General features: G+C 38.7%; 1 protein-coding gene across 1 annotated transcript in view; it reads right to left on the minus strand.

Moving 5' to 3' along the window:
* The window catches only part of TOP6BL (TOP6B like initiator of meiotic double strand breaks), a gene marked incomplete at its 5' end in the record, with an annotated part of 98,226 nt that overhangs the window by 33,732 nt on the left and 41,446 nt on the right, over positions 1 to 23,048 (minus strand). Inside the window, 5 exons of the mRNA XM_079709586.1 lie at positions 4,466 to 4,661; positions 6,170 to 6,241; positions 6,979 to 7,034; positions 8,203 to 8,286; positions 14,339 to 14,448. Coding sequence (XP_079565712.1) covers positions 4,466 to 4,661; positions 6,170 to 6,241; positions 6,979 to 7,034; positions 8,203 to 8,286; positions 14,339 to 14,448 — 518 coding nt within the window. The remainder of the gene's footprint in view (positions 1 to 4,465; positions 4,662 to 6,169; positions 6,242 to 6,978; positions 7,035 to 8,202; positions 8,287 to 14,338; positions 14,449 to 23,048) is intronic.

Genomic DNA, 23,048 nt, shown 5'->3' on the forward strand with positions numbered 1-23,048 from the left:
ATCATGGCTGGAAGTGGAAGTTACTAAATCCAGTCCCTGTTATTTGATCATGGCTGGAAGTGGAAGTTCCTAAATCCTCTGACACAATCTCATTGGCCTTTGATAACTTCCTTGCTTTCTGGCCCAACAAGATACCCAGCTCATCTTGTACATTTCTACTTTAGGCCCAGAATCAGCCACTTCTCCTTTTTATACATTTTTACACATTCTGAGTACCAGGAGTGTTCATTGCTTCTAAGGTTTTTTTAGTGGACAGAGCTAAGAAATATATAATTTTTAAAGTCAGAAAAATTGGGGATTCACATTGGTATTTTCAATTCTGTCTCAAAGTTACTTTTAAAAATTCTTATTTCTTTGAATTTACACTCATACATCTTCTATCTTATGCTAAAAAAATTGGTTCCTAACAATGTTAACATAATTACTTATTTGTTTTTACATAAGTATACACACAATTACAATATAATAATACCAATATTATTACTAAGAATCAAGACCACTTAATGAATTTTAAGAGTTCTTTGCAGTTCATTTCATCCTTAGAATATCCCACCAAGAATGTACAGTCAAAACACTATGTTCTAGTCAGCTGAATTAATTCTTCTTCTTGTATGGATTTTGACAGTAATATAATATATAGGTAGGTTCATTACCTTTTATCTTGAAGAATATTTTTACTGGGTATGGAATTCGAGGATGATGATTATTTTATGTCAGGACATTAACACTATTATTCTACTACTTTCTGTTGGTATGAGGAAGTCAGCTGTCAGTTTCTCTTTTGAAGAAAATCTGTCTTCCCTGGGTGATTTTAAGGTTTTCTTTTTGTCTTTGATCTTCTAGAAGGCGTGGATATATATATAGATATATATTTTTTATAAATTTATTTATTTATTTATTTATTTTTGGCTGTGTTGGGTCTTCGTTGCTGCACACGGGCTTTCTCTAGTTGCAGCGAGCGGGAGCTACTCTTCGCTGCAGTGCGTGGGCTTCTCGTTGTGGTGGCTCGTTGTTGCAGAGCGCAGGCTCTAGGCACGTGGGCTTCAGTAGTTGTGGCATGCAGGATCAGTAGTTGGGGCACACGGGCTTAGTTGCTCGGCAGCATGTGGGATCTTCCTGGACCAGGGCTCAAACCCGTGTTCCCTGCATTGGCAGGCGGATACTTAACCACTGCATCACCAGGGAAGTCCCAAGGAGTGGATATCTTTTTATTTATCCTGCTTGGTTGTTCAGCTTGAAATCTGTTTTAGTTGCTTCAGCCATTAACCCTTCAAATATAGTTTCTGCCCCATTTTTCTCTCTCTTCTCCTCTGGAACATGAATTAAATGTACATTAGAATGTCTCACTGTTTCCTCTCACTGTTTATCCCTTCTGTATTCTCCGTCCTTTGTCTCACTTTGCTTTGTTTTGCTCAGTTTTTGCTATCCTTATATTTTAGTTCGTAAATTCAGTTATGCTATGTCTAATTTGCTATTAAACCTGCCTACTGAATTTCAATATTGGTTATTGTATATTTTGGTCCTACAATTTGTTTGGTTCTTTCTAAAATTATGTCACATTCAATAGTTTCAGTTCCCTGGCAAAATTTTTAAGCTTGCCTTTCATTTTCATAAACATAGTAAGCATATTTTTTTATTTTTAAAATCAGTGTCTGATATTAGCAATTATCTGGAGTCCCAGTGCATGTTGCTGTTGCTTTTGTTTTTGTTAGGTCTTGTTCACGCCTCGTCTTCTCTTGTACCTGATTGTGTGTGTGTGTATATGTTAATGTGTGCATGCACATGGGAGCTGGATGTTATATTTAAGTATTTGTTAAATAATTTGAAGCATAGATGCAGTTATCTTCCTCTAGCAAGAATTTCTGTTTGCTTCTACAGGCATCTGGGAGAATTAGAAATTTAGAATCATCTTAAACCAATTTCAAAGTTTAAGATTTTCTGGCCTGCCTAAATCACCCCCCAAAATAAATGCACACCATTGAAGGATGGTTTATTTCAGGTTCACCTTACTCCTTAAAGTATAGCCTTTTACTTATCCCTGTCCAAAACAAGAGGTATCTTTAACAGCACTCCCAAGCTCAGCAGGCCCTGAAATCTTTGGCCTTCTTCTCCTGCATTGATTCGGAAGTTGTCTTAGTCTCTCAGCTGCTTGCTCTAATTGGCAAATGACCCCAGGGCAAAAGAGCCCTCAGTGCTGGGCTCAGCTTTTTGTCATTCCTTTCTTTCCTAAATCATGGCCCAGAAATTCCTCCCTATTCACTAGCTGTTGGATATTTTTATGATGTCTTGGTATTTCATCCAGCCTTTGTCTTCATTAGGAGGGCTGGTCTAAATTACCTAGTTTGCCATTTTCAGAAACTGAAATCCCACCAGTTTTCATAGTTAGCTCTCTCCCTTTACTAAAACATCACCTCCCTGGAGTCTTCACTGACCATAATATTTAAAATGACATCCCCATCATTATCTCTTTACCCACATTATTTTATCTTCACTGCACTTATCACTACCTAACATCCATTTATTTATTAAATTTTCCCATGAAAATATAAACTCCAAGAGGATAGAAAATTTGTCTTATTCCCTCTGGAGAATGGGATGAGGATGAAGAGAAACTTTCATATTTTATTTATACTCTTCTGTATGATCTAGATATTAAGAAAAAGCATGTTTTAAAATATGAAATGTCGGGCTTCCCTGGTGGTGCAGTGGTTGAGAGTCCACCTGCCGATGCAGGGGACACGGGTTCGTGCCCCGGTCCGGGAAGATCCCACATGCCGCGGAGCGGCTGGGCCCGTGAGCCATGGCCGCTGAGCCTGCGCGTCCGGAGCCTGTGCTCCACAGCGGGAGAGGCCACAACAGTGAGAGGCCCGCGTACCGCAAAAAATAATAATAATAATAAAATAAATAAAATTAAAAAATAAAAGAATAAAATATGAAATGTCCATGCACAGTGTTTATCACTATCCTGGCTCCTTCTTCCTCCTTAAAGACATCCTCAGATGACATTTAACATATCAGGACCGTGGCCCTCTTCTGTTCTTGTTCTTTATACTCTACTACAACTTCCTTTACTCCTACAGCTTCAATCATATAATCATAATAATACTGAACATTTATCAAACACTTACATTATGTGTCAGGCAATATGCTGGGAGCTTCACATGGATTATTATATAGTTAACCCTAAAACAAACAAATCCCAAAAGAACAAGAGAAACCTTTGCAAGGGAAAATAAGTCTTTTTTTTTTTTTTTTTTTTGAAAATAAGTCTTTGAGGTAGGTATTATTATCCCCATACTAAAGCTGAGGAAATAAAGGCTTAGGCTGGTTGAGTAAGTTGTGCAAAGTCACACAGCTAATTAGTGGTGAATCTAGCATTTTTACTCCTGTGTCACGCTCTAGCCATAGCACTATACTATACTATAGTTACCTATGGAGAAAACTCTGAGGCTCTAAAATCTATTTCTCTAAATCTGACCACTTCCAAATTCCAGACCAAAATTTCTATATGGCTGCTTGCCATTTTTAAAGGATGTCCTGCAGGCACCATAAATGCAACATATGTAAAGCCAAACTAATCTTCTTCACTCCTCAGATCTGCTATTTATAATTTCCATCTTGTTGCCAGTATCATTATTCTGTCGGCCATCTATGGAAATCTTTTTTAACAGCTTTACTGAGGTTTAATTTACATATCATACAAATCACCCATTTAAAGTGTACAATTAAATTGGTTTTAGTGTATTCAAAAAGTTGTGCAACCATCACCACTATCAGTTTTAGGACATTTTTATCACTCCCAGGAGAATCATTCCCCATCTATTTTCTGTCTCTATAAATTTGCCTATTCTGGATATAGAGTTCTTGACATCAACTTTAGCCATTCTCTGCCCCTAATCTCTCCCTAGCCAAACAATGAATTGGTTACCTCATCATGTTGATTCTTTCCAGTGATAAGTCTCTCCTTTCCATGCTCATCACACTTTTAATTCATGCACTTAATAGCTCTTGCCCAGCTCCCTTACTTATTTAATTAGTGATTACTGACGTCTCTCTCCCACCCATCCTGTACAAGGCTGCTAGAGATTCCTAAAACATTTAATGGTTTCCCATTATATAGAGAATAAAGTTCACACTCCTTAGTGTGGCACTCAAGATCCACCATATTCAACTCCAAACTACTTTTCCAGCCTCATCTCTCCCTCTTGCACCATTCATTCCATGCTTCAGTCATACTGGATTATATGAAAACAGTGTGGCACGTGTCATATTTTATAGTTTTCAGTTTCTTGGAAAAATTCTCAAGCTTAGCTTTCATATTGGATTTTTGTTTTTATACAAATCGTACCAGCTTCTAGATACAGAGTTTATATGCTAGAGGCTTTTCTAGAATTGAAATATAAAAATCCATTTTCAAAGACAATGAATTTGAACATTTTGGTGGACTCTGTCATCAAAAGGATATGGAAGCTGAAGAAATCCTATTCAGCTGGTTGGAAAAGACCTTTGGGCAAGGACAGAGAGCAGCAGCTGGAGTCAGTATCAGCTCCCCCAACAAGCCCATTTCAGCCACATCATCAGGGATGAAGAGCATTACTGGATGTCCTAGCACAGGATGGATTCTGCTGCAGAGTAATTCAGTTGTACCAAATTTTGGTGTACTGTCAAAAAACAGGTAAGACAAATTTAGCTTTTTCCCCTCTTAAGAAATTATTTTAAATGGAATTCAAAATTCTTTTTATAACTTCTAGCATATGCATAACCATATCATCCACCATATAAATTTTGTTGGTATAAGTAACTTGTGTCCCACTCAGTGAATCACAGGGAATGGAAAAAGTAGACAAACTGGCATTTCAGGAATTATAGCATGGCTCCTGCTTTTGCTGCCACTAATGGCAGTTTTATATTCTCAAAAGTATATTCTCTCCACTAAAATTACTCTATGGTTCTGAGCAGAAGTTTCCAAGATCATTCAAAGATCAGCATGGTGGGGGTCGGGGTCAGGGGTCCCTGAATCACAAATGGCCTAAAACTGGCCTCATGATACTTAGGTTTCTGCTTTTACACATGCTACACCTTCCCCTGAAGAAGTCTGAGGTTACTATTTGATAGGAGTAATGAGAAAAAATTGGGACATCTTTCTCTCCTAGAAAGAATCTAGTGAAATTTGGTATTTGCTTACTTTCCAACAGCTCTTTTCTAAATAGAAAAGAACTGTTAATGAACCTTTCCCCCTTTCTCTAAACTAATCAGGTCACCCAGGGAAATATGTCCACAAACATTGGCTTAGAGGCTTAAACTCTTTCAGTAAATCTATGATAGCAAGGCTGTCTGCCTGTAGGGACTGTATGATGCTAGAAGATTACTAAATAAAGATGTGGGGTGGGGGTTTTGTGTCCTGCAGATATTAAAGAATAAAACATAGTCTAATCTGAGAGGTAGTTTTGGTCAAAAGTAAGAAAACAGACTGGAAAACCATAGGCAGTCTCTTCAAGCCTTAAGATCCTATGACTACCAGTGTTGATCCAGGGCATATAAGTGGAGGCAGAAACTATTGAGTAAAGAATAGATTCGTTGGACTTAAACATAAATTAGGCATTTTCTTGCTATAATTCATGTTCCCTTTGGGTTCTGTGGTAATTGGATAGTACAGGAAGGCAAAGCACAGGGTTCTACTCCATTTATTTTCAACCTCCTCCATGGATTTTTTGGCAGTCTGAAAAAGGTAGAGGTGGGAAGAAAGATGATTTCTAAACCTACGCAAAATGCTAATACACAAGCATAATATACAAAGAATTCCTTTGCAGTCATAGTGTCTCTCTAGCCAAGAGTTCAAGTAATCTTTAAAGTCATTCCTCTCTTCTCATGTCTAAATGGGATTGGAGTTAGCAGGGTTTGTTTTGTTTCATTTACAGAAGAAATTAAGGCATGGAGAGGAGAAGGAACATGCATGTCCTCAGGTCAATTAGAATATATTGAAGGAGCCAGGAATAATAATAGTTTTCAATACAGATAGCTTAAAATTTTTACTTTCAATTTTCTTACAGAAAATCTGACACTTGGCACTAAGAATTGACAACTGAGACCACTTTCAATTTCTGCCCACATTCATACTCATACTAAGAGAGTAAAACATGGAGAGGGACAACAATGCTTTCCCCTTCACCTCACATAATGCTGATAGTTTACGACAAGAGCAATTCCATTTGACAGGTTCAAAGTAGGTTCATTCTCTGCCCTGCAAAGCAAAGAAAAGCTAAGCCATATCTCAAAGATTCTAAAACCAATCTCTGCTTCTTACAAATTTTGGCCCATGAGTACCAACCCCCTAGATTACTGAAATTTAGTAACCAATTAACCAAGGGGAAAATGTCTATTTTTAAGTTTTCTCATTCTAGTGAAAGGGAAAGTCATGAAAGGTTTAATCTACTTACTCATTAGAAACTAATCTAGAGGGCTTCCCTGGTGGTGCAGTGGTTGGGAGTCCTCCTGCCAATGCAGGGGACACGGGTTCGAGCCCTGGTCTGGGAAGATCCCACATGCCGTAGAGCAACTAGGCCTGTGCGCCACAACTACTGAGCCTGAGCTCCAGAGCCCGCGAGCCACAACTACTGAGCTCGTGTGCCACAACTACTGAAGCCCAGGCGCCTAGAGCCCGTGCTCCTCAACAACAGAAGCCACCGCAAGGAGAAGCCTGCACACTGCAATGAAGAGTAGCCCCCACTCGCCACAGCTAGAGAAAGCCTGCGCGCAGCAACAAAGACCCAACGCAGCCAAAGGTAAAATAAATAAATTTATTAAAAAAAGAACTAATCTAGAATAAGAAAATGTGGGGGGCGGGGGTCTCAGAAAATTAGTTTCAAAGTGACTTCGAGTCAAGAAATCAAACTGTGAACCCACTGGAAATAGGACAATAATGACTGAGAAAAATTGTAGAGCCACTGCATAAACTTAAGCCATGGATTAAGGACTTACCTAAAGATCTCCATGGAGAGGATTCCATTCACCTTTACACTAAAATTAAATCTAATCTGCAAAATAAATGGGGTGTGATATTTAACATGAACCAGAATAGGTTTTAAAAATGTCCATACTCAATTCCTAAAGGAGAAGATATTCTTTGTATCACCTTTTTTTTTCCATTGCACTTTCCCTAAACATGCTTAACACTTGTCTGTGTTCAAATTCTGCATCTTAAATACATTGAGTTCTACATTACAATTCCAGGTAGTCACAAATTATGAGGAAATACTACCCTTTTGTCCTCTGCTGTTCTCCTAATGTATCTCTTTTCCCCTTCTTAAATGAATTATCAATTTTTCTCCCTATTGTTTCCATTGTTTTCGTATATGGAATATTCCATGTTCTTTTCTTCATTTTTTCTTCCCCTATCCCCGTCTCTTATGTCCTCCTTCCAGTTTACTTCACTGTTCTAATTATTTTATACCTTCAACCTCTATTTTTCTTTCTATATAATATAATGGGTAATAAGGAACTCTAGAGCCAGACTGCCTCATTTCAAATCCTGGCCCTGCAAGTGATTTAACCTCTGTACCATATTTCCTTGGCTATAAAATAGGAATGATGATGATAAAACCTACTTCACAAGGGGTGTTGGCAGGGTTGAATGAGTGAGTATGTGGAGAGCACTTGGAAGAATGACTGGCAAACAATTAAGTACTGAATCCTGCTTAAGACAGAAAAAGTAGGAAATGTGCAAGAAAAAAAGGGGAAGTTATATAGCATACTTAATTGTGTGCAACTTTATGAACATATCAAACTACAGGTAATAATAAAAATTTTAGCTTTCCAGAGTTCAAAGTAGTTTATCAAAATTTCCTTAGTTGCTCTTATAGTCACTTTAGAAAAAAAGGAGATAATCAGCAAAGTTTATCATCCAGGTTTAAAAGAAAAATGAAGCACAGAAGAGGGAAACGAGGTATCCAAAGTGATACAATAAAACAGTAAGGCAGTGAAAATAAGAACCCAAAAGAAAGTTCTCTCTATATCCAAGGGCTTTCAACTATGTCACATGACCAACATCAAGCCTGCCTTAGGGATACAGGAACCAAATCAATTCAATATTAAAACTCTTAATGATTGTAATTAAAAGAAAGAGGACCAATCAGATCCTTCCATGCCCTTCAGAATAGAGGTCTTTTAAAAACATATGACTTATTGTGCAAAAGAACAGCTTACCTTGGGGAGCACAGTGATGACTTTGCGTAAAAAATTCTTTATAACCAGGCTATCTGTCATCAAAGTTCTGGGCTTTTCATGAACCTGTAACAACATAGCAAAAACATCCACCGCACATACACAAACCCAAGAGCACAAGTGAATTAAATTATGGTATTTCTTCTTATAAAAGTAACTACACCTCAGAAAGCTTTTCAGACATCCAAGGGGAAACATCTTTGGGTCTGAAAACTGAACACCAAAGGTAATCTAATAGCCATCACTTCTTGGGCTAAGGTACCTATTTCATGGAACTTCAGGAGACGTGAACAAATACCGGAGTAAAACCCACAATCTCAAAACCACCTTTTGGAACAAATTTAAAAGTAACTTAGATTGGAGCTGAGAAGAGTAACTCTATCTTTACTATTCTAATGTGGGTCAATCTGTATTAAGAATCTGAGTGGAGTCAAAGGAGCAGGCACTAAAAATAACCTATTTTTAAACGTTAATCATTCATCCAAACATTTATATTTAAGGAAAAGCTGTAAAGGAGAAAGCTCAAAAGTCAGAAGACCTGTGTTCTAATACGGGCTCTATAAAAATTACTTCAGTAATCATAAAAAAAAAAAATCACTTAACTTCTCTGGACCTTATTTCCTAATCTGCAAAACAGGCATAAAACTTAGCCTTTCAACCTCACAAAACTGTTTTAAGGACCAAAGAATAACCTGAAAATATATGTTAGACATGGTAACAACAATAGATACCACTTGATGAATGCCTGCTATGTGGCAAGCAATATGTAGGTGCTATATCTACAACAATCCTCAAGTCAGGTATTACAATCCCCTCTTTATAGATTTTAAAAAATGAGGCTCAGAATTCCCTGGAGGTCCAGGGGTTAGGACTCCGAGCTTTCACTGCCAAGGGCGCATGTTCAATCCCTGGCCAGGGAAATAAGATCCCTTCAGGCCCTGCAAGCCCTGCAGCACGGCAAAAAAAAAAAAAAAAAATGAGGCTCAGAGAAGTTATGCAACTTGCCTAAGATGTTCAGTAATAGAGCCAGAATTTGACCCTAAGTCTATCTAACAACAATTGTCCATGCTCTTTCCAATATACCTCCATACAAATATAATAAGATTTATCACTTAATGAGGGCTTTCTCTATTCCAGGAATGGTACTAAATATTTTACTTATATTACCTCATTTACCCCTCACAGAAACCCTATTAGGTACATATAACCTAAGTTTTATGGATAAAAAAAAAATGAATTTCAAAGAGGTTAAACAACTTTGCCAAGGTGTGCCTGTTCTGGCTCCAAAGCTTTATTTAGTATTAACCACTTTCCTATACTATATTTAATATAGTGTCCCTAAAACCTAAGTTAAGGGGCTTCCCTGGTGGCGCAGTGGTTGAGAGTCCGCCTGCCAATGCAGGGGACGGGGGTTCGTGCCCCGGTCCGGGAAGATCCCACATGCCGCAGAGCGAATGGGCCCGTGAGCTATGGCCGCTGAGCCTGCGCATCCGGAGCCTGTGCTCCGCAATGGGAGAGGCCACAACAATGAGAGGCCCGCGTACCACAAAAAAAAAAAAAAACAACGAAGTTAAAATGCATCTCCGAAAAAATGGAGAAGTCAATGAAGAAGAAATAGAGTCAGAAATCAGTAAGTTCTTTTTCTTTTCTTTTTTATAAATTTATTTATTTATTTATATAATTTTTATTTTTGGCTGCATTGGGTCTTCACTGCTGCACGCGGGCTTTCTCTAGTAGCGAGCGGGGGCTACTCTTCATTGTGGTGTGCGGGCTTCTTATTGTGGTGGGTTCTCTTGTTGAGGAGCACGGGCTCTAGGTGCGCAGGGTCAGTAGTAGTGGCGCATGGGCTTAGCTGCTCTGCGGCATGTGGAATCTTCCCAGATCAGGGCTCAAACCCGTGTCCCCTACATTGGCAGGCGGATTCTTAACCACTGCACCAGCAGGGAAGTCCAACCAGTAAGTTCTTATTAGTGGCTCAGAAAATACAGAGCCATGTACTAGGTGTACTAGGTGTATATTAAAGGAGAAAAAAGGTCCCAGACCCCAAAATCTCATAACACAATAAAGAAGAAACATGTAAATATCTAATAAAGAAGAATAAACTATTATAATACTCTTTATAAGTACACTGAAAAAGAGATCAAGAACTGTGCAATGGCAGCCCCAGCTGACATCTGCCTGCAACTTTATGGGAGACCCTGAACCAAAATTTAGCACCCCAATTCCTGACCCACAGAAATTGTGAGACATAATAAATGATTATTGTCGTTTAAAAAAAAAAAGAACTGTGCAATGGGTGGGGATAATTAGAAAAACTATTATAAAAATTTTTGAAAGTATTAGAAAAATGGATGGGGATTATTAAAAAATTCTGGAAACAAACCTAGGATTATTCACACATGTAAACAGCAGTAATTAAACAGTAATTGCAGCATACATACCATAGTCACATCCTTCTTTTAAAATTTTTTATTATTAAATGTTCAAATAGTAGGAAAGCAATGGTCTCTTTAAAGCATTTCCTATACTTAACACTTCCAAAACAACTTCTTGGAACAGTTTCAAACTTTTGTAACTTTAGTGATTATAGGGTATATCACAGAAAGGGCTTAATTATATCTAGCAGTAAGGCAACCAAGTAAGTGAAAGTTCCTTGAGCAGCTACCACAGAGGGTCTACAATTAGTAAGGATGGGAATATGTATATATGTATATCTCTACCCATTTTATCATTTTGTATCATGGCAAAAATAAATACAAAAATGGATAAATCCGTCAAAAAGATCTTGCAAAATCAAATTGTTTTTGGAAGGACATGTTATCCAGCCTAATGGACTCCAAGATGCAGGACTGACTGAGCATAAACACAAAACCAGCATCTCTCTTAAATGAAGTTTTCCTCAGTCTTCCCCCTGGAATTAGCTTTCCTCACATGCCCAAAGCAGTGGATCATTTATTACCGCTTTTTCATGGAGGTCTCCATTCACTAGCCTTTGCTATAAACCTTGCCACTTGACCCTTCTTCCCAGTTGAGATATACGTGTATGATGAAATCTTTCACAACCTCCCCTTTTTCTCTTCTCATTCTCTTGATTCAAAAATCTTTTAGGGGGCTTCCCTGGTGGTGCAGTGGTTGAGAGTCCGCCTGCCGATGCAGGGGGCGTGGGTTCGTGCCCCGGTCCAGAAGGATCCCGCGTGCCGCGTAGTGGCTGGGCCCGTGAGCCATGGCCGCTGGGCCTGCGCGTCCGGTGCCTGTGCTCCGCGGCAGGAGAGGCCACAGCAGTGAGAGGTCCGCGTACCACAAAAAAAAATAAAGAAAAAAAATCTTTTAAATAGGGACTTCCCTGGTGGCGCAGTGGTTAAGAATCCGCCTGCCAATGCAGGGGACACGGGTCGAGACCTGGTCCGGGAAGATTCCACATGCCGCGGAGCAACTAAGCCCGTGCGCCACAACTACTGAGCCTGCACTCTAGAGCCTGTGAGCGTGTGCTCACTGAGCCCGAAAACCACAACTACTGAAGCCCGTGCGCCTAGGGCCCATGCTCTGCAACAAGAGAAGCCAATGCAATGAGAAGCCTGTGCACCGCAACAAAGAGTAGCCCCCGCTCCAGCAACTAGAGAAAGCCCACACACAGCAATAAAGACCCAACGCAGCCAAAAATAAATAATAAATAAGTAAATAAATTTATTTTAAAAATATTTTAAATAGCTGCACAGTATCAGAGACAATGAGATGTAATAGAGCAAATGCTTTCAGGAAATCCTTGTTCCTCTTAGGTTATACTGCTCTTACCTCTCCCCACCTATCACCAACTGATTACTGGGCATTAAGCTCACAGTTCTCCTCTGTACTCTATAAGCTCACAGTTCTGCTCTGTACTCTAAGTCCTGCCATCATCTTGGCTGACTTCCATATACAAACAGATGACCAGTCTAAGCAACAATTTGGTCTCATAATACTCTGACCTCCTCAACTCCAACGACCTTGACCTCCACTCATTTCCAGCCACCTACTTCCACGGCCATAGATTGGAACTGTATTGTTCTGGAAGGCTTAAACTAAAATGTCCCACTCTTATGTGAAAAAATATGCTCCAAGATGTTAATAGTGGCTACCTTGATTAAGTCAATTATCTGTACTCTAAATGCACACTTTGATTTCCTCTTGCAATAAGGAAAAACTAAAAGCAAAACAAAAAAAGAAAGAAACTTTATCACTCTGATGATAAATTTTTGTTCTTTCAAGCCTCTGAACTTTTTATACCCAGAAAATCTGTTTTTCAGTCTCATCAAAGACCTCTAGACCTTGACAACTTCCCATTGGGTTAGGTACCCTTCCTCTAGGCTACCTCAGCATCAGTGCTTACCTCTATCATGATACATATTACACTGCATTGTAATTATTTGTTTACTTATCTATCTTTTCCTTTAGATTCCAAGTTCCTTGGGATCAAGTAACATGTCTTGGGACTCTGTCTAGCACAGTGAAGCTGTCATGAACAAACACAGGTTTCTGAGTGAAGGAATGAATATTGAAACAACACTGATCAATATGAGTAAGACTTTGATTCAGATTCTAATTCTGTCCTTAACTTTGGTATGACCTTGGGAAAGTCAGTCAAATTCTCTGAATTTCAGTTTTCTTGTATCTGTAAAATGGGGTGATGATAATCCTTGTCCTATCCATTTCATAGAGTTGTCAGGAGGCTTAAATAATATATATGTTAGGTATAAGCATTACCATTGCTTGTTCAGACTGGCTAAAACACATGATTTCCTTTTCTAGAACTGCTTTCCTTGGCTCACTGAAATCAGTTTTTTTATTGCTACTTGACATTAATAGTTTTAGAGCTGACTAACCATTAATTGCTCCAGATTGTTTACCCTTTGTTCCCCTAAACAAGATATGGCACAGCCACGGATATCTTTTGTCCCGATACCATAGTCATTTCCTTTTAGAAGAAGGATATAATTGTTCCAACATGGAGAAAGGCCTCCCAAGTGCTTTTTGGGAGAACGTTTAAAGTACTCTAATTCTTTGTCTCCACCAGTTCAAAGGAAGGCAAGATAGGGGATCAGAGAATTGTTAAAGGGAATGGAGAACTCAACTGTCACTCTCATAAATCTGGGCTACAAATAAATCAATAAAGATCTTTAAACCAACTTAATAAAAATGTATCTAAATAGGATCTGCACTGGGAATCCATTTTTATTTTCTTTTTCAGGAGATCCAAATTCAAATAATGGTTTACTTCAGTGGTTCTCAAATTTACCTGCACATTAGGAATCATCTGGGATTTTAAAAATATTCCAAAGCCCAGGCCACACATCTTACGGACTGGATTGTGTCCCCCAAAATTCATCTGTTGCAGACCTAGCCTCCATGTGACTATATTTGCAGACAGGGCCTTAAGGATGTCATTAAGGTTAAATGAGGTCATAAGGGGGGCGCCCTAATCTGATAGGACTGGTGCTCTTGTAAGAAGAGGAAAAGACACCAGAAGGCTCTCTCTCCACATACATACAGAGGAAAGGTCATGTGAACAGTGACAAGATACCTTGATCTTGGACTTCTAGCCTCCAGAAGTATGACAAAAATAAGTTTCTGTTGTTTACGCCACCCAATCTGTGGTATTTTTTTTTTTAATGGCAGCCTAAGCAGACTAATCCAGCACCCTAGACCAATTAAATCACAACCTCTTGAAGTGGGACACAAACAATTTTTTTTTTTTTTTTTTTTTTTGCAGTACACGGGCCTCTCACTGTTGTGGCCTCTCCCGTTGCAGAGCACAGGCTCCGGACGCGCAGGCTCAGCGGCCATGGTTCACGGGCCCAGCCGCTCCGTGGCATTTGGGATCTTCCCAGACCAGGGCACGAACCTGTGTCCCCTGCATCGGCAGGCGGACTCTCAACCACTGCGCCACCACGGAAGCCCAAACATCACTATTTTGAAAGCTCCCAGGTGATTTAAAATTGGCACACGGAAGTTTAGGGACCAATGCCTTATTTCATTTCAACTTTGAATTATAACGGACCTAGGCTTTTCTTTCCTGTTACTACATTTGTAGAAAAATAAGAATCAAAACATCATTAATTTATAGAACCACAGCAAAACTTGCCTCAAAAATCATCTGGAAGGGTGTTACACCTGACACGTCCTGAGAATAGCTGGCTTCCTCTGAAGTCCAGCTCAGCTCTGCAGAGAGTCCAGGCAGTATAGACTGTATTCCTGTGTGAGAAGAGATGGTGGCAGAATAGAACAAGCAGTTTGCATGAGCACCAGAGTTTCTGGAGTTATTAAACTGATGAGCCAAGAAGTCTCTTCCCTGATGAAAAGATTATCTGCAAAATTTTAAATATGACTGGAGATGGCTATGCATCAGCAAATTGCTTAAACATTTAGAATTACTTTATGGGGATAAGATTTAATCACGTTTTCAATTTTACACAAATTGAAAATTTGCTAAATCAATTTGTATTTTCACTTAATTTCCACAAGGTCATATCCAATGCCACAAATCTTCAGAGTTGATAGCTCTAACTGATATTCTTATATTTTTTAATAAATCAATTCATTATTTAATAACACAAATCCAGTAAGTGAGCTAATTTAGAACTTAAAACAGAAAAATTCAAGAATGACCCTCTCAGGCATTTACCTAATGCCTAATGCCTTTTTTTACCCAAGAAAAGCAAACTCTTGCTAATTTAATTGTCAATTAACCATGTCGTATATTTACATATGTTGATTCAGAACTCTTTACACAAAGCATCAGTGAGTCCTGGATCATCATCAACAAATAGAACCTCAAAGTATGCACCATCCTTCTTTCTTTCTGTACCCTGGCACTAATATTATAAAGGGAAAAAACCCCAAATCTCCCATTTTATAAAATGCCATCCCTTATTTCCCCTCTGTAGTAGTATTATAATAGAGAACTAAATATGAATAAAAATATATATCTCAGTCTCTGAACGTTCTACCTTATAAATGAGGTTGACAATGTTGATATTATACAAGAATTCAACTTAAAAATTTTAATAACAATAACATATATCCTAAAATAATAGCACAACTTTCTTCTAAAACATTCATACCATATATCTAATAAAGCTTTAACCGTCTCAAAGAAGATCAAGTTCTAGCTATCAATCTTAATGGGTAATATTTTTCTTGCCATTAGTTTGTTTTTCAAATATAATTCAGTCACAAAGCTTGAGATAATATGGCAGCAAGGTTATGCTACACTGAAGTTTAATGAAGTTGGCACTAAACCAGGATGACTTACATCAATCTTCAGTTTTACCACTGACTGACTTTCTGACCTAGGGTGACCCCCTTTTTTCTGTGATTCAATTACCTTTCTGTGAAATAAGAAAAAATTGTTCCTCAATCCTAAAAGTAGTAATATAGTGAAAAATAGGGAAAACATGTAGATACATGAGAAAAAGGTTTGTCAATAACTTGGAATTCTCTAGAAATCTTAATAATGATTTTTTTAAATGAGTAGTTATTTGGGGGAAATTAATTTCAATTAACTCACTCCATACACCAAAAAAAAAAAAAAGTCCAGATGGATTGACTAGAGTTAAATGTGAAAAGGTAAATCAATAGAACTAAATAAAAAGCCTTCTGTTTCAAGATAAGTCAAGCATATGTTGAAATTTCATCTTCTCATTCAAACACACAAAATGATAAAACAAGTATTTTTAAATTTTAATAAAACATAGTCATAGGGACTTCCCTGGTGGTCCAGTGGTTAAGACTCCACGTTTCCAATGGAGGAGGTGAGGGTTTGACCCCTGGTCGGGGAACTAGGATCCCACATGCCGCGTGGCACAGCCAAGTAAATAAATAAATGAATGAATAAAATTAAAACAAAACAAAACATAGTCATAGTGAGAAAAAAAGAAAAGAGAAATCTTTATAGACCAGAAATAGAGAGGTATTCTTCCCTAATCTTCAGAAAGGAAAAAGAGAGAATCCACAATGGTAAGTAAGGACCAAAGATGCCCCATGTTTGAGGCATGGAATGGAAAAAAAAAAATGGAGCTAATATTGCAACACCAACAGGTTTAAGAGCAAGAGCCACAGAGGCCACACGTAGGAGGTATAAGCAAGGGACCAAAACATGAACAAAAGCCAAAGGTATGCCACCTGCCTACCTGAGGGTTGGTTAAAAGCCAAGTGATGCTAGCAGCAGCATCAGTGATGCAGGATGAGGACCTTAGAGCCATGTAATGTAAGTACGGATGAGACTCAGAACTATATATTCTATTAAGATACAAGAGCCTTTTATCTTTCCACTCAAGCAAAGTTTAATCCAAGATACGTGCCCTGCAGATTAGGGCTCAGCAACCCAGAGAACCTCCTACTGGAAGGCTGTCAATGCAGGATGTGTTCAGGACAAAAGGGTCATGGACAATTAGCTCTTAACTAAAAATTACCAACCAGTGAAGACGAATACCATGAAAAATAGGACACATATCAACCAACAAACTGTATACCTGAGGAAACAGAGTTAATAAAACAATCTGAAAAGAACTTTAAAAATAAGTGCTCTGTATTTTATACCTTCAAATATAAAAAGAAGCCATGAAACAAGAATACACTGCCATCAATTAAACAGAAAGTAACAGCCAAAAACCCTATTAGAAATCTTAGAAATTGAAGATACAGTGTTTGAAATGAAAACCCTATGGATGGTAGACTAGACACTGTAAAAGAGCATATTTAAAAGAAAAGGTAGTACTTGAATGTCCATAGAAGCATGATTCACAGTAGGAAAAAGTGGAAACAACCCACATGTCCAACAAATGATGAACAGATTAACAAAATATGGAATATTATTCAGCTACAGAAAGAAATGAAGTACTGTTACATGCTACATACTAACATAAATGAATCTTGGAAACATTATGCTTAGTGAAAGAAGCCAGACACAAAAGGCCACATAGTGTATTATTTTGTTTATATGAAATGTCTAGAACAGGCAAATCCATAAAGACAGAAAGTAGATTAGTGTTTGCCAAAGGACAGGGGGTAGGGGTAAGGGGAGTGACTGCTAATGGGTACAGGGTTTCTTTTGCGGGTGATGAAAATGTCCTGTTATAAATAGTGATGATAGTTGTACAACTTTGTGAATATACTTAAAACCACTGAATTATATACACTTTAAAATGGTATATTTTATGACATGTGAATTATATATCAATTAAAAGAAGGAAAAGATAAAAGATATTAAGAACAGGGCCTCCCTGGTGGCGCAGTGGTTGAGAGTCCGCCTGCCGATGCAGGGGATACGGGTTCGTGCCCCGGTCTGGGAGGATCCCATATGCCGCGGAGCGGCTGGGCCCGTGAGCCATGGCTGCTGAGCCTGCGCATCCGGAGCCTGTGCTCCGCAACGGGAGAGGCCATAACAGTGAGAGGCCCGCGTAGCACAAAAAAAAAAAAAAAAAAAAAAAGATATTAAGAACAGATTTCTAAAAGACAAAAACACTACAAAAATTAAAATTAAAAAAATTCAGAATAAAGAATGACTGAGCCACACAGCTAAACACATCACAATGAAACCCAGAATAACAAGGATAAAGAGAAAACCCTACAAGCTACAAATGAGAATCAAATTAGCCAAAAGAAACATGAGTTCGACTTCTCGTCAACAATGCTAGATGCCAGAGGATAACCGAGTACTATCTTCAAAGATCTGAAGAAAATTCACTTTGACTCTGGACTTTTAAGAGAACCAAACTACCATTAAAGAATGAGAAACTTAATATGTTTATATTCCTTAAGCCCTTGCTGAAAGAACTACTAAATAAACCAGCAGGATCTTTGAAAATGAGTTTACATTTGCACCTTTTTGCTGAGATGGGGTGGAGATAAGGGGGAAAGAATGATATAATATCAATAGCAAACTACTTATTGACTTAGCTCTTCAACTGTTAAAGAAAAAGTAGATAGGGCTTCCCTGGTGGCGCAGTGGTTGAGAGTCCACCTGCCGATGCAGGGGACACAGGTTCGTGCCCCAGTCCGGGAAGATCCCACATGCCGCGGAGCGGCTAGGCCCATGAGCCATGGCCGCTGAGCCTGCGCGTCCGGAGCCTGTGCTCTGCAACAGGAGAGGCCACAACAGTGAGAGGCCCGCATACCGCAAAAAAAAAAGAAAAAGGAGATAGAAAAATTTCAATCTTGTGGCAATGTGAACATACATCAAAACCATATATTGGGACTCCTCCTTCTTGTAGTGATGAAATAACTGGTACCAAATAAGCCCTCCCACCAAAAACTAGTATAAAACTGGATAAAATATACTAGGCAATTGTTTTCAGGCATTGAGCAATAAATAGCACAAGCTGTGATCCTTGAGAGAAGGGAAACCCATGACATGACCCCTATGATTGCCCTGGATGTCTGCCTGGGGAAATTTTCCTGCCCATGGAGGACAGAGCTGGAGCCCAAGCAGAGCACAGTGGTTCCATTAAGCTGAGGAGACAGCGAATAGAGCTCAGGGTTGTGAAAGTACCTGGAATCTGCAAGGCAGGGCACTGGAGAGGAGGGAGCTGTGCAGAAATGGGTACCAAAAGTCTGTCTGGAAGCTCCCCACGAGCCCTTGGCCAAGGGCTGGGCTATGCATACAGTGGTGAGACTATATAAGATTTCCCAGAGAGCAGTTGCAATGGAGTTGAAAATGGAACAAGAAGTTAGTGGTGGGAAATGTTGGCCTAGAATGGAGAGAACTTGATAAAACTGATGGTGTCCAGTTGAGATGGCAAAAAGGTAATATTTTAGTAGTAAAAAACACATTCAAGAAGGAGGTCTGATCCACCCTAAAAAAGCCTAAAACCAAGTCTCAACAAGATTCACAGAGAAGATGCAGTTGGAGGTTGAGTGGTATCAAGTTAGAGGGGTTTGAAAATGACTTGGCTTTCTATAGATCTACCCTTTAAAACGTATTTTAAAAGCCTACACAAGGTTAGGGTGATTAGCTTGCTAGAACTGCCTGCTAGAACAAAAATCAACACTCTTCAGAGGTAGAACAGAATATAGAATAGATCACATTACCCAGTAGAAAATAAATATTTAATAGACATGCAAAGAAAAAGGAAAATATAACTCATACAAAAAAGCAATCAATAAAAACCAAGCCTGTTACAGATGTTACATTTAGGAAAGGTTTTAAAGCATATATTACTAATATGTTCAAAGGCTTAAATGGTGGTTTAAATGAGTGAACTGATAGGGCATACCAGCAGAGAAATATGGACACTGTTAAAAAAAAAAAAAAGAACCAAATGGAAATTCTATAGCTGAAAAGTTCAATAACTGAAATTAAGAATTCACTAGATAGGTTTGATAGTAGATGACAGAATAATAATATTGAGATGACAGAAAACTCAGTGAAATTATTGAAGGCAAAGAACAAAAATTATCCAATCTGGAAAGTAGAGAAAAAAGGGCTGAAGAAAAATGAATAGAATCTTAGAAAACTTCAGGACAATATCAACTAGTCAAAAATATGTGTAATGGGGGCTTCCCTGGTGGCGCAGTGGTTGAGAGTCCGCCTGCCGATGCAGGGGACACGGGTTCGTGCCCCGGTCCGGGAAGATCCCACATGCCGCAGAGCACCTGGGCCCGTGAGCCATGGCCACTGGGCCTGCGCGTCCGGAGCCTGTGCTCCGTGGGCGGGAGAGGCCACAACAGTGAGAGGCCCACATACCGCAAAAAAAAAAAAAAAAAAAAAAATGAGGGTAAGACAAAGACATTTTTAGGTAAACAAAAGATGTTGTTGCTAGAAGACCTGCACTACAAGAAATGCTAAGGATGTTCTTTAGGCTTAATATGGAAACCCAGATATACAGGAAGAAATGAAGCATCAGAAATAATAAATAAATAGATAAATATAAAATACTGTTTTTTTCTTCTTTCATTTTTCTTAAAATACAACTAATAGTTTAAACAAAAATAATAACATTGTAAAGCAGGAATTATAACACCTAAAAATATTCAAAATAGTATTAAATTATAACATCCCCCAAATATAATAAATATCCACAAGTTCATCCTCATATACATAATTGAATTAAAGGTGAAGAAGGGGCAGGTCTTCCTTACAGATAAATTCCAATAAATAAATGTAGAAGGAATGAGGATGTATTAAATCATGATAACACCACAGTAATAACTGCTCCAGGCAAGACCCACCAATGCTAAATTAGTAGATGAAAGTTTAAGAAGAAATAGGATGCTTGCATAATCTCACTGTATTTCCCCCAAATATTTAAAAATTACAAAGAGTAACTCTACTTGGAAAAATCTGACAGATAGCACCTTAATCAAGTGATCAAGGTTAATATTACCAACAATAAGACATATCAACATCTTCAATTCCTTGATATGATGCACTGAAAAGGACACATCATCTCTGTGGTATTCTTTCTGGCAATGTATAACCTCAATCTAATGTAAGAAAACAGCAAACGAGTTCACATTGAAGGACATCCTACAAAACACCTGACAAGTACACTTCAAAAATGTCAAGGTTATGAAAGAAAAAGAAAGACTGAGGAATTGTCACAGATGGAAAGTGATTAGTAACACATGACAACTAAATGCAAAGTGAGATCCTGGAATGGACCCAGGAATCGAAAAAGAACATGAGTACAAAAACTGATAAAATCTTAAGTCTGTAGTTTAGTTACTAGTATTTTACCAATGTTAATTTCTTAGTTTTGATAATTATACTACAGTTATTTAAAATATTAACTGCAGAGGAATCTGGGTGAACAGTATATAAGAACTCTGTGTACTGTTTTTACAACTCTTCCATCAATCAAAAATTATTTTCAAATTAAAAATGTAAATACTCTGCAAAAGGATGAAACTAGAGCACTATCCTACACCATACACAAAAATTAACTCAAAATAGATTAAAAACTTGACTATAAGACCTGAAACCATAAACTCCTAGAAGAAAACATAAGTGGTAACCTCCTTGACATGGGGTTTGGTGATGATATTTTTAACTTGACACTGAAAGCAAAGGCAACAAAAGTAAAAATAAGTAAGTGGAACCTACATCAAACTAAAAAGCTTCTTCACAGCAAAGGAAACCATCAACAAAATGAAAAGGAAGAAAAAATCTGCAAATCATATATCTGATAAGGAGCTAATAACCAAAAAATATAAAGAAATCATACAACTCAATAGCAAACAAACAACCCAATTGCAAAATAGGCAGAGGATCTGAATAGACATTTTCCATAAAAAGGCATACAGATGACAGACAGGTACATGAAAAAATGCTCAACATCACTAATCATCAGGGAGATGCAAATCAAAACCACAATGAGGGCTTCCCTGGTGGCACAGTGGTTGAGAGTCCGCCTGCCGATGCAGGGGACACGGGTTCGTGCTGCGGTCCGGGAAGATCCCACATGCCGCGGAGCGGCTGGGCCCGTGAGCCATGGCCGCTGAGCCTGCGCGTCCGGAGCCTGTGCTCCGCAACGGGAGAGGCCACAACAGTGAGAGGCCCGCATACCGCCAAAAAAAAAAAAAAAACAACAATGAGATACCACGTCACACCTGTTAAAATGGTCATTAAAAACTTAGAAGCAACAAACACTCCTGGTACTCAGAATGTGTTCTCTAAATACCACTGCTCACTAAAAAGGAGAAATGGCTGATTCTGGGCCTAAAGTAGAACTGTACAAGATGAGATGGGTATCTTGTTGGGCCAGAAAGCAAGGAAGTTATCAAAGGCCAATGAGATTATGTAAAAGGATTTAGTTATAAAATAAATAAGTCACAGGAGTATAATGTACAGCACGGCAACTACCTTTTTTGTATCACATACTTGAAAGTTGCTAAAAGAGTAGATCTCGGGCCTCCCTGGTGGCGCAGTGGTTGAGAGTCCGCCTGCCGATGCAGGGGATACGGGTTCGTGCCCCGGTCTGGGAGGATCCCATGTGCCGCGGAGCGGCTGGGCCCGTGGGCCGTGGCTGCTGAGCCTGCGCGTCCGGAGACTGTGCTCCGCAACGGGAGAGGCCACAACAGTGAGAGGCCCGCGTACCACAAAAAAAAAAAAAAAAAAAAAAAGAGTAGATCTCAAGAGTTCTCAACAAGAAAAAAAACTGTAAGTATATATGATGACAGATGTTAACTAGACTTATTGTGGTGATCATTTTTCAATATACACAAATATTGAATCATTATATTGTATACCTGAAACTAATATAATGTTACATGTCAATTATGCCTCAACTTTTAAAAATTTCAGACTTAACCTATGTAGAATCTGCACTTATGAAGACTGCCAATTATCAAGTATGCTAAGGGGGGATTCTTTGTAACAAGGCTGATCATAAGTAGTTTTATCTATTTCCAATGATATACGTAAGCTAAAAGAAGAAAAAAAATTTATATTGGTTCAAGATGGTGGAGTAGAAGGACGTGCACTCACTCCCTCTTGCGAGAGCACAGGAATCACAACTAACGGCTGAACAATCATCGACAGGAAGACACTGAAACTCACCAAAAAAGATACCCACATCCAAAGACAAAGGAAAAGCCGCAATGAGACAGTACTAGGGGCACAATCACAATAAAATCAAATCCCATAACTGCTGGGTGGGTGACTCACAAACTGGAGAACACTTATACCACAGAAGTCCACACACTGGAGTGAAGGTTCTGAGCCCATGTCAGGCTTCCCAACCTGGGGTCCAGCAATGGGAGGAGGAATTCCTAGAGAATCAGACTTTGAAGGCTAGTGGGATTTGATTGAAGGACTTCAACAGGACTGGGGGAAACAGAGACTCCACTCTTGG

The sequence above is a fragment of the Hyperoodon ampullatus genome, assembly GCF_949752795.1.
Source record: "Hyperoodon ampullatus genome assembly, chromosome: 7".
Classification (NCBI taxonomy): Eukaryota; Metazoa; Chordata; class Mammalia; order Artiodactyla; family Ziphiidae; genus Hyperoodon; species Hyperoodon ampullatus.